The 13,446-nt window shown below is 36.3% G+C and overlaps 2 protein-coding genes across 2 annotated transcripts in view; one reads left to right on the forward strand and one right to left on the reverse strand.

The window, feature by feature from the left end:
- Window positions 1–1,232, reverse strand: part of Siae (sialic acid acetylesterase) — a 34,936-nt gene extending 33,704 nt beyond the window's left edge. The window contains exon 1 of the mRNA XM_047519591.1: window positions 1,114–1,232. Coding sequence (XP_047375547.1) covers window positions 1,114–1,180 — 67 coding nt within the window. The 5' untranslated portion in view covers window positions 1,181–1,232. The remainder of the gene's footprint in view (window positions 1–1,113) is intronic.
- A 134-nt stretch (window positions 1,233–1,366) lies between these two features.
- Spa17 (sperm autoantigenic protein 17) lies at window positions 1,367–12,813 on the forward strand. Its single transcript, XM_047518607.1, has 5 exons — window positions 1,367–1,493; window positions 2,573–2,753; window positions 8,196–8,266; window positions 10,051–10,122; window positions 12,497–12,813. The coding sequence occupies exons 2-5, from the start codon at window positions 2,600–2,602 to the stop codon at window positions 12,635–12,637; spliced, it is 438 nt and encodes a 145-aa protein (XP_047374563.1). The 5' UTR covers window positions 1,367–1,493; window positions 2,573–2,599; the 3' UTR covers window positions 12,638–12,813.
- Window positions 12,814–13,446: the final 633 nt, after the last annotated feature.

Below are 13,446 nucleotides of genomic sequence, written 5' to 3' on the forward strand. Positions count from 1 at the left end.
ATATAAAACCAAGTAAGAAGGAAGGGAAATTTATAGCATGGGAATGAATGAATGAAAAATATAGTCAATGTTAGTGAAGGTTATGTAATGATATAACAGAAAGGAGATCAATACTGATACTAAAGATAACCCTTAACAGAAAAAAATTAATAAAATAATGGCTGTACTCTTCTTTACTTTCTCCCCAACTTGTGATGGTCCCCAATGGTCACCGAGTGGTGATGAGTCAGGGAACAACAAGCAGAGTGCTACTAATTAAACTCTAAAAATTATTTGTGGGTAGCTGCCGGTGTGAATCTGAGTATTTTGCAGGTGCTTTAGTAGAGCAGCAGTCATATAATTCTCCGATATCGACTTCCATTTAAAAGAGATCTTTGGGACTCAATCTTTGAGTGGGTTGAAGAAGGAAAAAAGTTCAGCACTATCACTTTACTTTGTATTAGCAGACAGATCCCCTTTTCTGGTCTCTTGCTGTGACCCAGGGTCGCCCAGGGTAGTCAGACAACAGGCTCTGACCTGCACAATGGCCAATTTCAGTCACTTTCCTCCCCCAACGTATATCATCCCACCACCAATATCTCCAAGCTGCACCAGAAATCAAAGCTAAGCCTTAAATTATTCTGAGAGAGTGAGGGGGTTGTATTTCTTAGCCCTAATAACCACTTAAACGAGTAAAATTTAATTCCCCCAAGGAACACAGCCTGATGCACAGCCTCCCAAGGGCACCACTGAGGGGGAAGCTGCTGAAATGTTTTGGATGACTCAATCACCTGTTTCCAAATAGTTTCTAACTTAGCTTCGCCCCCTTCCCTCCTATCTCCCCTGAGGGCCTCGGTCTGGGCACATTTCAGCTTCCCCATTCTGATAAACCCAACTCTTTCCCCTCCTCCACGCAAGTTAAGGACAGTGGGTGGGAGTGGAGAAAGCCAACGGGCTGGGGCTCGGGTCCAGCAAACACCTGCACGCCAGGCTGGGTCGCAGAAGACCGCTCCTGCCCAAGGGCTCGGTCCCCGACCTTGAGGGCCCGCGCAGATCGGGATCCCAAAGAGAATCGGGACCTCGGAGCCGGCGCAGTCTGAGGGGCAGAGGTCCGATCGAGCCAGGCCGCCTCACCTGCACTTCTGTCGGCCCAAAGGATTAATGGCAGCACCAGCCCGAGTGCAGACCCCGTGACGACCATGCTTGCGAGGGTCGGTCGGCAAACCGCTGGACTAGGGAAGTGCACCACGGCGGGGGCGGGGCGGGGGCGGGGGAATGGGCGGGGCAGGGCGGGGAATGGGCGGGGCGGGCGGTGAATGGGCGGGGCGGGGGCGGGGCCTGTGAGGTTGACCCTGCCCTCCCCTGGACCTTCAGTTCGCGCCACCAACCGCGGCCTCGGGGGAGGCGCGCCTCTCTTCCTCCGGGCCGCCGTAGTTTAGGAGAAAAAAAACGGTTACCCAGCAACGAGAAAAAACAACCGGAACCATCCGCACCAGCTCGGGGAGAAAGCAGAGGTGAGGCGCTTTCCCCAACTCGCTGTTCAACACCGAGACCTCGCCTTTTACCTTCGTCTTTCTTATTCCCTCAGCATCCCCTACACGCCCTGGGGAGGCGGGATCAGATTGAGGGCCAAGGCAGCCCCTCCCTCGAGAGTCTAAAATCCGAGGTCCTCGACGTCCCTCTTAAACCGTCCGCCCTCGCTCCCCAGCCTGGGTCAGGGTCGCACCGATCCTTTTCACAAACCCTGGATGAAGATCTCATCCCCTGTTTAGCCTGAAAAGGGCAGGGGGAGGACTCGGGCCTCGTTAAACCCTCTTGTCTCCCAACCTGGACCCCTACCAAGGCCTCCGCCCTTATTCAGCACCGACTCACATACAAACAGGGCAGGTCCCTGGATAGTCTTTTCAAACTCCGTCCAACCCAATGCTTGGCAGCTCCCTTAATCTAGCCCCCTTGTATTCTAAGACAGGAAGAGAAGGCCTGGCAAACCAAAACCAGAAAATAAAAGCATCCCAAAACCTCGCAGCCTGGGATTTCAAAACCAAAAACCTTCTTCCCCTCCTCCACCCTGTTTTTAAGAATGCAGAGGTGCTTCAAGCATCAGAAGTGGCAACTAAGAAAATGTGTGAAATTTAATTCAACAAGTTGCAGTAACTAGAACCAGTACCTAATTCCTACTTTAATTTTTTTTTTCATTTTTGACTTTAAACACTGTCTTCTCTGTGATCGATAATGAATTCCGTTAAACTAGCTTTCTTAATAATCATTCTCTCTAAATACTTGTGGAATAGCAAAAACTACCCACATCGACAGGAAGACAGAGAAAAAGTATTTGGTGTCATAGTAAAAACTGTGGGGTTTTTAATTTTTAAAAATGATTTAGTCAATTGAATGAGTCTATATTTGTACTATTCTGATTCAGAATGAAGAATTTGAAATTCTCTGGGGAAAAATATATAGATTTGGAGTATATTTAGAGAAACAAGAGTTGAAGTTCAGGAAATTTGGGTGTCAGAAATATTTTGTCATAGTTGTGATTATGTAACTAACATCGGACAAATTTAAAGATAAATGCTCTTTAATGAATCTCTAGGTACTCTAGGCAATTCCTCCCAAAGAGATGTCGATTCCATTCTCCAACACCCACTACCGAATTCCACAAGGATTTGGGAATCTTCTTGAAGGCCTGACACGTGAGATTCTGAGGGAGCAACCAGAAAACATACCAGCTTTTGCAGCAGCATATTTTGAGAACCTTCTAGAGAAAAGAGAGAGTAAGCTTTTTTTTAAATAGACATTATGGTAAAACTTATTTAAGGCCATCTTCATTCTACAGCAAAGCTTTAATGAAGCAGATGACTTCACGTTACAGTTCTTGTTATTTGAAACACTGTGTGCCTCTTTGACAACCTTCTCTTGGTTCTCTTATTCAAGATTACCAGTTTATTATCCAGACCTTCTTCACTGTATTTCTCATGGACACACAGTGTGGAAGGGGACCTCTAAAGGTCAGACAAGTGTTCCTCTCCACGTTCAAAAACGCCTCCCCAAAAGTTGACTGTCTATTCTTCCTGAGAGGGTAATTAGCAATTTTCTTTAAATTTTGATTCTTCTCACTTGAAATTATTGAAAGTGTTATAAAAATAATCAACACTCCTTAGATTAAATAAATTGGTGTTCACTGGAGTATATCAAACTGTTCTTTAATAAAGGCACAGAGACAAACTGTTTTGAAAAGTGAACTTGGGAAAGTAATTTATATTCTTTATACTCTAAAACTCTCTTCCTACATAGAGACTAAGATCCACTCTAACAGTAACTCTTTGATTGAGAACCAAAACAAAGTTCCTTCACTAATGTGAATAAAATTTCTAAATCCCCAACCTTGAAGGTTCATGACTATCATAACCTGACTCAGAATGAAAATTGGGAATTAGTAGTTACAAGTTAGTACTAAAAACCTATTCTTGACTAGAAAAATCATTCCATATAAATTATGTTATTGTCAATGACAGTATTCCAACAGAGGTAAAGGTAACTAGAAATAGCCACAAGCACACAGACATTCTATTGCAAATCATTACAGGAGGAGGAAACTTAGCACAAGGCTTGAATTCAAACAATTCACATGCATGGCACAGCTCCACCCCTTGCCCTCTTTGTTCTGCCCTTGTAAAGCTCGGAATCTCTGCCAATTTCCTGGCCATTGCTGGTCTTTTCCATTTCCAGTCAAGATGAATATTTGTTGCTCAATCTGAAATTTTAAGTTGCTCTAAAAACATTTGAGAAACTATATTTAGGGAGAAAAAGTAAGAAAAATGCTTTGGGGAAAGAGGTGAATTATGAACACTAATTTTGTTATCATAACATTCATTTTACAAATTCATGCAGTAAAAAGTCTTTAGTCATTTGTTTAATTTTAGAACTCAGAAACATCCCATTACAGAAACATTTGAGTCATCGTTGCCAAATCACAGTAACAAAAGCAATTGATTATTCAGATTAATGGCCTGGGGATACTATCTCAGTAATAAACAACCAGTAAAACTATTTGAAAAAATTTTAAGCACCACACCCACTTCCACCCATGTTAACCAAAGGTGAATTATCCAATTGATACAAGTTTCAAAATATATCTCCAAAAAGGCAAAAGAAATCATGGACTTCCAGCTCAGTATTCCACACAATGTAAGAATTCCCTTACTATCATTCCTCATAGGTAATTTTTAGTCTTAATATTTGTTTTGTGACAAAAAAACTTATCAGTATATAGTATAAGTGGTATCTCAAATCACTAGGGAAACAGAGGACTTCTTTTGAATTGATATTGAGATAAAGAGGGAATAAATAAAAGTAGACCAGTTCCTTATACATCATATGTCAAAATTAATTCCAAATTGGTTGGAAAGTCATATATTAAAAAAGAAGCCATGTAAATACTAAGAAAAATATGAATGAGTTTCTCAACACAAGAAAGAAAACTGCTAAGTTGCTTTAATGGCTTCAAACTCCAGATGCAATTATGAACAGATTGATAGAATTGATGTCATAAAAGTAAACTTTTACATCACAAAAAGTACCATAAAGAAAATAAAACAGCAAGTGACAAACAAAAAAAAACTTGTAATTTCTATCCCAGTGGATTAATAAACCTAATAAAGAACTTGTAAAAACTGTCTTATGACTCATTTATAATGACAACCCTACTGAAAAAATGAGCAACAGATATGAACAATTCAGACTAAAATAAATGCAAATGGCCCTTAACCTGAAAATCTACTCAAATGCTGTAAGTAACAGAAGTCCAAATCAAAACTACACTATTAGCAACAACCACCCCTACATCAAACTGGCAAAATGCTGTTTGCCAATATACTCTGGGCAAGGTTGGAGGGATATGCACTCATATTCATTACTTGTGGAAAAGCAAAATGGTACAATCTCAAGGATAGGAACTCAGTAGTATCTACCAAAATTATATATGTGTTTAACATTTGACCCAAAAGTTCTACCTCTACACTTTGCATCATTTATGGAAACAACCTAAAAATCCATGATGGAAAATTTTTTGGGGGGTGCTGGGAATCAATCTCAGGACCTCATGCGTGCTAGACAAATTCTGTATCACTGAGCTACATATTCAACCCTCATAATAGGGACTGACTTAATAAACATCAATAAATGGAATAATATTTAACTTCTAAAAAGAATAAGGACAATCTCTAGATAATGCTATGAAATGATCTTTAGGGATCAGTGGAAAAAAAAACAAGATGGGAGAAGGTGTGCTTAGTATGCTATTTATCTAAAAAAAGGTTGATTTGAATACATTATTTTAATGTAAGAATAAATCTTTTAAAATTATCATTTTCCTCTAGCAAAAGGAAACAGGGTAGAGGTAAGATAAAATATAGTTTAAATTTAGGTTTATTAATATTTAGCAGAGTAATAAAATTACATTTAAAAATTGTTAAGCAATTCCTAAAATTTAAAAGTGAAGTTAAACAAATGAACTAATAGTAAGTAGATGACACAACACAGAAGGGAATTATTTCAAGTGAGTACATAACATAGTAATTTGACTATACAAACCTGGTAGGTGTATCCTAAAACCAAAATCAACAACAAAAAAAATCTTAAAATGCTTTCAGTAATCATTGCTAATATTATAGTAGAATGCTATAATGGTTTTCAGGAATGTCCCTGACAGGTTCATGTGTTAAGGCTTGTCCCCAGTTTTGTGGCACAGTTGGGAGATGGTGGAATCTTTTAGAGGTGGGGCCTAGTGGGAAACTTTAGATCACTGGGGGCATGACCTTGAAGGGAATTGTGGGATACTCTTGTCTCTCATAGTTGGCCAAGAGTTAAACAGACCTCCTCCACACTCCTGCTGTGATATAACCATAGGCCCAAACACTGGAGCCAATTAGTCATAGACTGAAACCTCCAAAATTTTGAGCCAAAAATAAACCTTTCCTCTTTTAAGTTTATTTATCTTGAGTATTTGTTATAGTAGTGGAAAGCTGACTAACATAGAGTGTTATTCTGTACCCTGTTTATATATTATAGAATAAAGCAAGTAAGCAACTATGCTATGAGGAATAATAATTTTAGTATAGGAAAATTGACATAAAATTATTAAAATGAAAGAGGTTTATAAAATTATGTAATCCTATATTTTATTTTATTTTATATATTTATTGGTACTAGGGATTGAATCATGGAGTGTGTTGCCACTGAGCTACATCCCCAGTCCTTTATTTCTTATTTTTTATGTTGAAAAAGTTCTAAGTTGCTGAGGGTCTTGCTAAGATGCTGAGGCTGGCCTAAAACGTACGCCCCTCCTGCCTCAGCCTCCCAAGTCACTGGGGTTTCATCATGTACCACAGGACCCCATATAATCCTAAATTTTAATTGAAAAAAATATCAATGTAACCTCATGATATGTTTTCTCTTTTGAAAAATGAAAGTTTTTTTCAGCTTCATACTTCAAAAAGCCTTAGAACAATGACCAGTCCAGTTCCAGGGGGCACCTAGTTCCTAGATAGCTCTGAATATCTTTTCCCAGGACCCATCGCTTCTTGGAGAACTAGCTAATTCTAGGCACTGGGCAAATACAGAAGAGGAGGCTGACCATCTTGTCATACCAAAAAACAAGAACACTCTCAAGGATTTCTAAAGGAGTTTGTAAAGGACTCAGGAGAATATGAGCACCTGAATTAAGCTCCTTCTGGCGAAATTTTGGGCAATTACAGCATCAGTATTGGAATTCATCTAGTTTGTTAAATATCCATAAGTTCATAATTCTAAAAGCAAAACCTACCACTCATTGGCCACCTCAAGAGGATCCTAGGAAATAACTGATTACTTTGAAAACTTGATAGAGGGAAAGAAAAACTTTCTTTTCTGTAAGAACTGTATTTCAGGGTAATCAAATAGTTGAAGAAAACAACCACTTTCTTTATTGAGTTTCTTCAGAAAATAAAGAGGTAATGAGAAAGTTAGGGCATTACCATTTTGCAGCCCCTAAAGCAATGATCTTAAAGTGATTTATCATCAAAGAACCCATAAAAATTATAAAAAGAGAGACAAGCAGATATTATTTATCTCCTGACAGGATTACACTGCTCTACCAATCAAGTATCCTTGCCCTGCCAAAGTCAAACCTGAATCTGATCTATAGATCCACAGGACATTTAAAAGCAAAGGAAATTATTAACAGCCACCATGGAGATAGAGTCATAAATATCCAAACTGTGGAAAATTCCAGAGGAAAAATGACCCAATTCCATCAACAAATAAATTGCTGCGAGGAAAAAAATGTTTGGGTGGTGTTCCATTAAAGCAATTTAGAAGACATAACAATAGGCTGTGTTAAAACCCCATTTTGCGGGGTTTAATTTGAATCAACAATCAAATAAATAAAATATACTAGACAATGGGAGAAATTTGAATAGTTGACTAGGTAGTTGAAGATATTAAGAAATTACAGTTCCTATTTAGGTATGATAATGGTATGGTTATATATCAAAGATAAAGATCCTTTATCTTTTAGAGATGCATATGCAAATATTTGTAAATAAAATAATAGGGTACTTGGATTTGGCTTAAAAATAATCAGAAGAAAAGATTATTGATTAAATATATCATGAGTTAATAATTGTTGAATCTAGGTAATGTGCATATGGGGAGTTGTTATATTATTCTCTCTACTTTCTGGTTTTGAAATTTTTCATAGTGGAAAGCTCAAAAAAATTTGTTTAAATATAAATATCTCACCCTATCACACCAATTGTCTGAATAACATGCCTCATTTAAAAAAAAAAAAACTCTCCCATTCTTCACTTTTCCAAACTTCTTGACTACTTAGCATTTATTTTTAAATACTTTTTTGTATTTACTAATACATGTTTATATGTGCCTATATTCATATTTAAATATCAACATTTGTTCTCTCGCTCCCATTTTGTTATAAATTCTGTGAAGGCAGAAAGTATGTTTCTTAGTGCTAATGTAAATATTCCCAAGGGCTCATCTAGTGTTTAATTGATCATCACTGGTTGTGTCTGCAGTACTAGGCTATATGAATTGTCAGTAAGACTTTTGACTGTCAGTAAAGAAATTGTGGCTTGGAACAAGAAACTTTTTTGTGCTACCACTCAAGATTTACTTTAATGAACTCAAAATAAGTGAAATTATTCTCTTTTCTTATTTAGAAACCAACTTCGATCCAGCAGAATGGGGGGCTAAGGTTGAAGACCGCTTCTATAACAACCATGCATTCAAGGTACAGATCTATGTATCTGTTGAATTTGGCTATTTATTCTATCCAGAAAACAGATTATTAATTCTCCCCCAAATTGTGAGAATTATGTGAGGCATTAAAAATGACTTATTAAAACTTTTTAATTATGCATTTGTTTCTAATGAAATTCTTTTCTGAAGTATTTGAATCAAGTATAGATACTAAACTTAAGTTTAAAGATGATCAATAGGCAGAAGATGCTTGAAAGTTACAGAAAAATTATCCTATCTTTAATTCTTCAAATTTTATTGAATGTCACAATGCTTAGCAAGAGCAGGTACTAAACAAATAACTTGTTGAATAAATGGATGACATTTCATAAAGTAAAACACCACTAGTTCAATTATTTCATTGTCACTTATATGTTACAAAAGACTAATTAGAATTAAAGATGGTAACGGAATAAAGTTTTCTCTATAAAACTAATCTCTTCAGAATCTGAACCCTTCTCAGCAGTATTCTCAAAGACAGCTTTTCTTAACAAGGTTCCTCAAAAAACTTCAGCCCTAAACTGAAGCACCCATTACATGTAAAGAATCAGTGTCTTGCCTTTGTATCTAATGTGATTCTAGTTTTGTACCATCTTTGGAAGAACTAAGAAAAACCACCACTCAAAACATTCTCTGTGTTATGTGGTTCAGATGAGGAAGGATGATTGAGAAAGATTATTGGGATCAACTGGGAATTTGATAGAAATTCATAGTCTCAGCCTCTACCCCAGTTCTGCGAGTCAGAGTTTTTATTTTAACAAGAACCCCAAAGTAATTTGTAGATATATTAAAATTTGAGAATACTAGCTGGGTATGGTGTTGCCTACTTGTTGTCCTAGCCACTCAGGAGGTCAATGCAAGAGGATCACTTGAATCCAGAAGTTCAGGGTCAGCCTGGACAACATAGTGAGACCCTTTCTCAAAATTATATCAACAACAACAATAATAATAATTTGAGAACTCTACTTTGTACAACTGAGATAATACCACTAGCCACAAAGCACCGGCTTTTGAGTGATTAGAATTAAAATGAATGAACAAAGTTCAAATTTTGATGATGTTCTTCAGTAGATATGGGAAATGTCCTGCAGAAGTAGCTGTCATTTATTCCATTGAGTTCAAAAGTGAAGTTCCATCCATTTGTGCCTGCAAATGATCTATTTATTTTTATTTTACTAGATTCTCTGTGAAATAAAGGGGATAATATTGAAAAATATTTATTTCCTTGTGTCAAATAGCTTTATGTGATTTGCTTATGTATTCTCAATCTTCTGTTTTATGGGTTAAAGTGAAAGAGGTTCTTCCTACAGGAGGTGAATTAGCATAGCCTCTATTTTGAAAGAACACTTCATTAGCCATATAAAAATTGGCAGAGCTGGCTTCACTTTTTATATTTAAATTACTCTCCACAGAGAAACATACTTTCTTGATTTAGTTTTTAATCCATGAATTTCATTAAGTCAATTTGACTTCATACTATGGACCACAATGGCATTTAATTTATGACTATTTTAGAAACCATTGGCACCTCTTTTTTGTACTTTCTTCAGGACTCATTACCTCATTTTATTGAATTTTACTATAAGACAATGGTTTGTTTTTAATGTTTATCAGTGGCAAATTCATTCCAAAAGCAGAAGAGCCAGGATTTTTGCCAAATTCTTGGTCTTTGAAATTTGTTTATACATATTCCCTTGAGAGCTTTCATTTATTTCTTCTTGTTCTACCTTTTTTATTTAATAAAAGATATATATTGACCCTTTCCCATCTCTCTAGGAGCAAGAACAATCTGTTCAAGAAAAGTCACAGACATCTGTGAAAGGGGAAGACATACCAGGCAATGCCGTAGTATGTAATATTTTCCATTTATTATCAACTTCTACAAAGAATGATATCACTCAGTTTAAAATTATACTCCAAATATGAATCAGTCTATTATCTATATTGTTAAAATTATAATTTTGCTTTCTAGATGATTAATGTCAGTGATAAATTGGTGTATCATTTTCATCCATGCCTCTTATAAAGGAAAACTCATTCTTCCTATTAAAAATATAATCTTATTTTCCAAGATTGCCAGTGATAGAAAATCTTCCCGTGGGGAAATGCAAACAGGACTTAGAACTTCAATCTTGATCTTTCAGACTCATCTTCCACTTTGGGAATTTTTCACTAATTGTTACTGTCACCATGTCACAATGGCAGAGGTTCAGAGATTACAAAAGGAAATTCAAAGAGAATTACATACAGGGAAATAAAATGACCTCACACAATGTGGCTTACTCATCTTCCATGCATAGCCCTCTACAAAATGCCTTCCCGCCGGACAGCCTACAACCAAGGTGCAGAGACAAAGGGACGTTTGCCCTCAATATAACTCAAATATATGCTAAAGCCAGCACTCAAGAGACGATTATGCACATCTCTACCTAACTCCATATTCAATAATATCTTTTCTTTTCCTTTTTTTTTTTTTTTTTTTTTTTTTTTTTGCTACCAAAGGTACTTTACCACTCAGCTACAGCCCCAGTCCTTTATTTATTTTTATTTTGAGACAGGATTCACTAAGTTGCTTAGGGCCTCACTAAATTGCTAAGGCTGCCCTCCAACTTGCAATCCTTCTCCCTCAGCCTCCCAAGTTGCTGGGATTGCAGGCATACTTCACCATGCCCAGTAGTAATATCATTTTAATAGCCACTTGAGCATACTAAGATTATGGAAAAAAACTAGGAATCAGGGCTCTTTTTTTTTTTTTTTTTTTTTTTTTGAGGAGCAGAGCAAGTTGTTCAACATTTACCAGAATGTCACAGTCTATATTCTTCAAGCCCAGAATCAGGAGGACCAAACCCTATGAGAAAGAACCCACTCTATATAATGTCAAAGACCAAACTTCGAATTGCTTTTCAGGTTCAGATGTCCCAGTGAGTTATCCAATAATTGACACCTAAAAATTGACATGCCCCTGAAGGAATACCTTACTTCTCACACAATGAGGAGCAGATTTTCCCTATAATACTTACAAATTATTCCAGAATTATATAAGTGCAATCCAATAAGCCTAATATTGGTAGCAGTGTAGTGGGAATTCATGGAAGAAGGAAAGAGAGTCATTTCCTTACATCTTTCACAGGTGTCCTTATATGTAGGTTTTCATGGGTTCAAGTTAGAATTTTATTAATTTCCAACTTGAGAGTAATTTTTTTGCACATTTTGGGGCACCATCTGAGAAGATTTTATACCATTTTTTCATTTAATAGCTACATTTGCCTCATTGTTTGACCATGGAGATGGTCAGGAAAGAATCCATCAATAGATGAGAAAGAGAATAAATCAAAGTAAAAAAGAATGGGCAAAGTTTTATAATAATACCATAGAAAAAGAGAACCAAGATACACATGCACACACACACACACACACACACACACACACATATATATACATCTTCATATAAACATTTTTGTATATGGGGAAATTTTAGAAAGATACACATATGCGCATACACACTCACACACACACCATCATTATAATGCTTAACCTATTAGGAAAGAATTTGGGAAAATGAAGAAAACTTTTCACTGAAAGTGATATTTGGATATTTAAAATATGTATATGTAATTTTTATAATTGAAAAATATATTAAGGGCAATTCCATTGTGCACTTAGGATCCTGCATTTGGCTGTCTGTAAATTATACCTAATTTTTTTAATATGCCAAAGTGCAACCAACAATGATAAACCTGACATTACGTAAGTCAATTAATTTATGTTTGGCACTCCACTCTTAAATATCTGATTTTAATTATCTAATTATTTATAAATTAAAAAGTTAACATTTTAATCATCTTATGTAATCATGATTATTTCAAAAAAATACTTTTACTAATCTTCTTAACATTTTTACCCATGTTTCAAGGATTCTTACTTATTCCCCACCCCCAAAAATGTTATTGCTCAGGAAAACTGTTAAATAGGAGCTATTTTGGAAAACAAAAGTTGGCAATGATCTTTTATTACAGAGGCATATTAAAGAGCAACAAAACAAAAAGTCTGCTATTTTGGCATTTGCTGTTTAGTACATCCACAATGTGACAATATATAAAAATTCCCTCAGGAAGCAACAGATCTCTGAAAGTGTATCCCTAAATTGATTAAATTTATACACTTATTTTTATGGCATCAAAAACATGAGACCTTTTTAAAATCTCTTTTTCTTTCAATGAAGGAGTTGAACGAAGATAAAGAAAAAGAGGAATTTGCTGCTGTCAAAATCCAAGCAGCCTTCCGGGGACATGTAGCCAGAGAAGAGGTAAAGAAAATGAAATCAGATAAAGTTAAAGATGAGACAGAAGACGAAATGGAGTAAGGACACTGGTTTCCCCCCAGAAAACTTGAAAAAATAATCCAAATCCATCAACCTTGTTGGGATTATCGGGGTTTTTTTTTTCCTTAGTAAGGGAAATTTGATGTTGTGAAATAACATTTGTTGCTGTTGTGAAAATCTGTCATGAGCATTTGTTTAATAAACATGCCATTGAAACATTCCACTTGAAGATTTCTCCAAGATCATGGGAACTGTTTATACTTGCCCCAAGTCTATGTATAGACCACTTTGGATTCAGCTATAGAACTATAGAACTGGAGTATCTGAGTTTTCAGAGATGTCAGAAGTTGTGTGGTCTAACCATTACCTAATGAATAAATCTATCGCATCGCTGAAAAACAATGATTCTTTAGCCCCTGCTTCACTTCTAGTAATGAAGAATTCCACTGCCCTTCAAATACTTTTCAGTGAGTGTGTGTGTGTGTGTGTGTGTGTGTGTGTGTGAGAGAGAGAGAGAGAGAGAGAGAGAGAGAGAGAGAGAGAGAAAGAGAATCAAACCCAGGGCCTTGATCTTACCAGACAAGTGCTCTACTATTGAACCACATCTCGAGACTCTTAATTTTTTAATAGCTTGAATTATTAGAAAGATAAGTAAAAAAAATCTTCCTCCTTTATAAGTTTTACATTGGTTTTCATTTGTCATACATGCTTTCAATCATTTATCAAAAATGTATTCATGTGTTGAAATCTCATAGTGAAATGTTTTCCTTCATGCATCCGACAGCTTGGTATTGTCTTGCTCTCTAAAACCACACAGAACTAGCCTAATAGTATCGTATTTGAAAAAAACA

Source organism: Sciurus carolinensis, chromosome 11 (genome assembly GCF_902686445.1).
Source record: "Sciurus carolinensis chromosome 11, mSciCar1.2, whole genome shotgun sequence".
Taxonomy (NCBI): domain Eukaryota; kingdom Metazoa; phylum Chordata; class Mammalia; order Rodentia; family Sciuridae; genus Sciurus; species Sciurus carolinensis.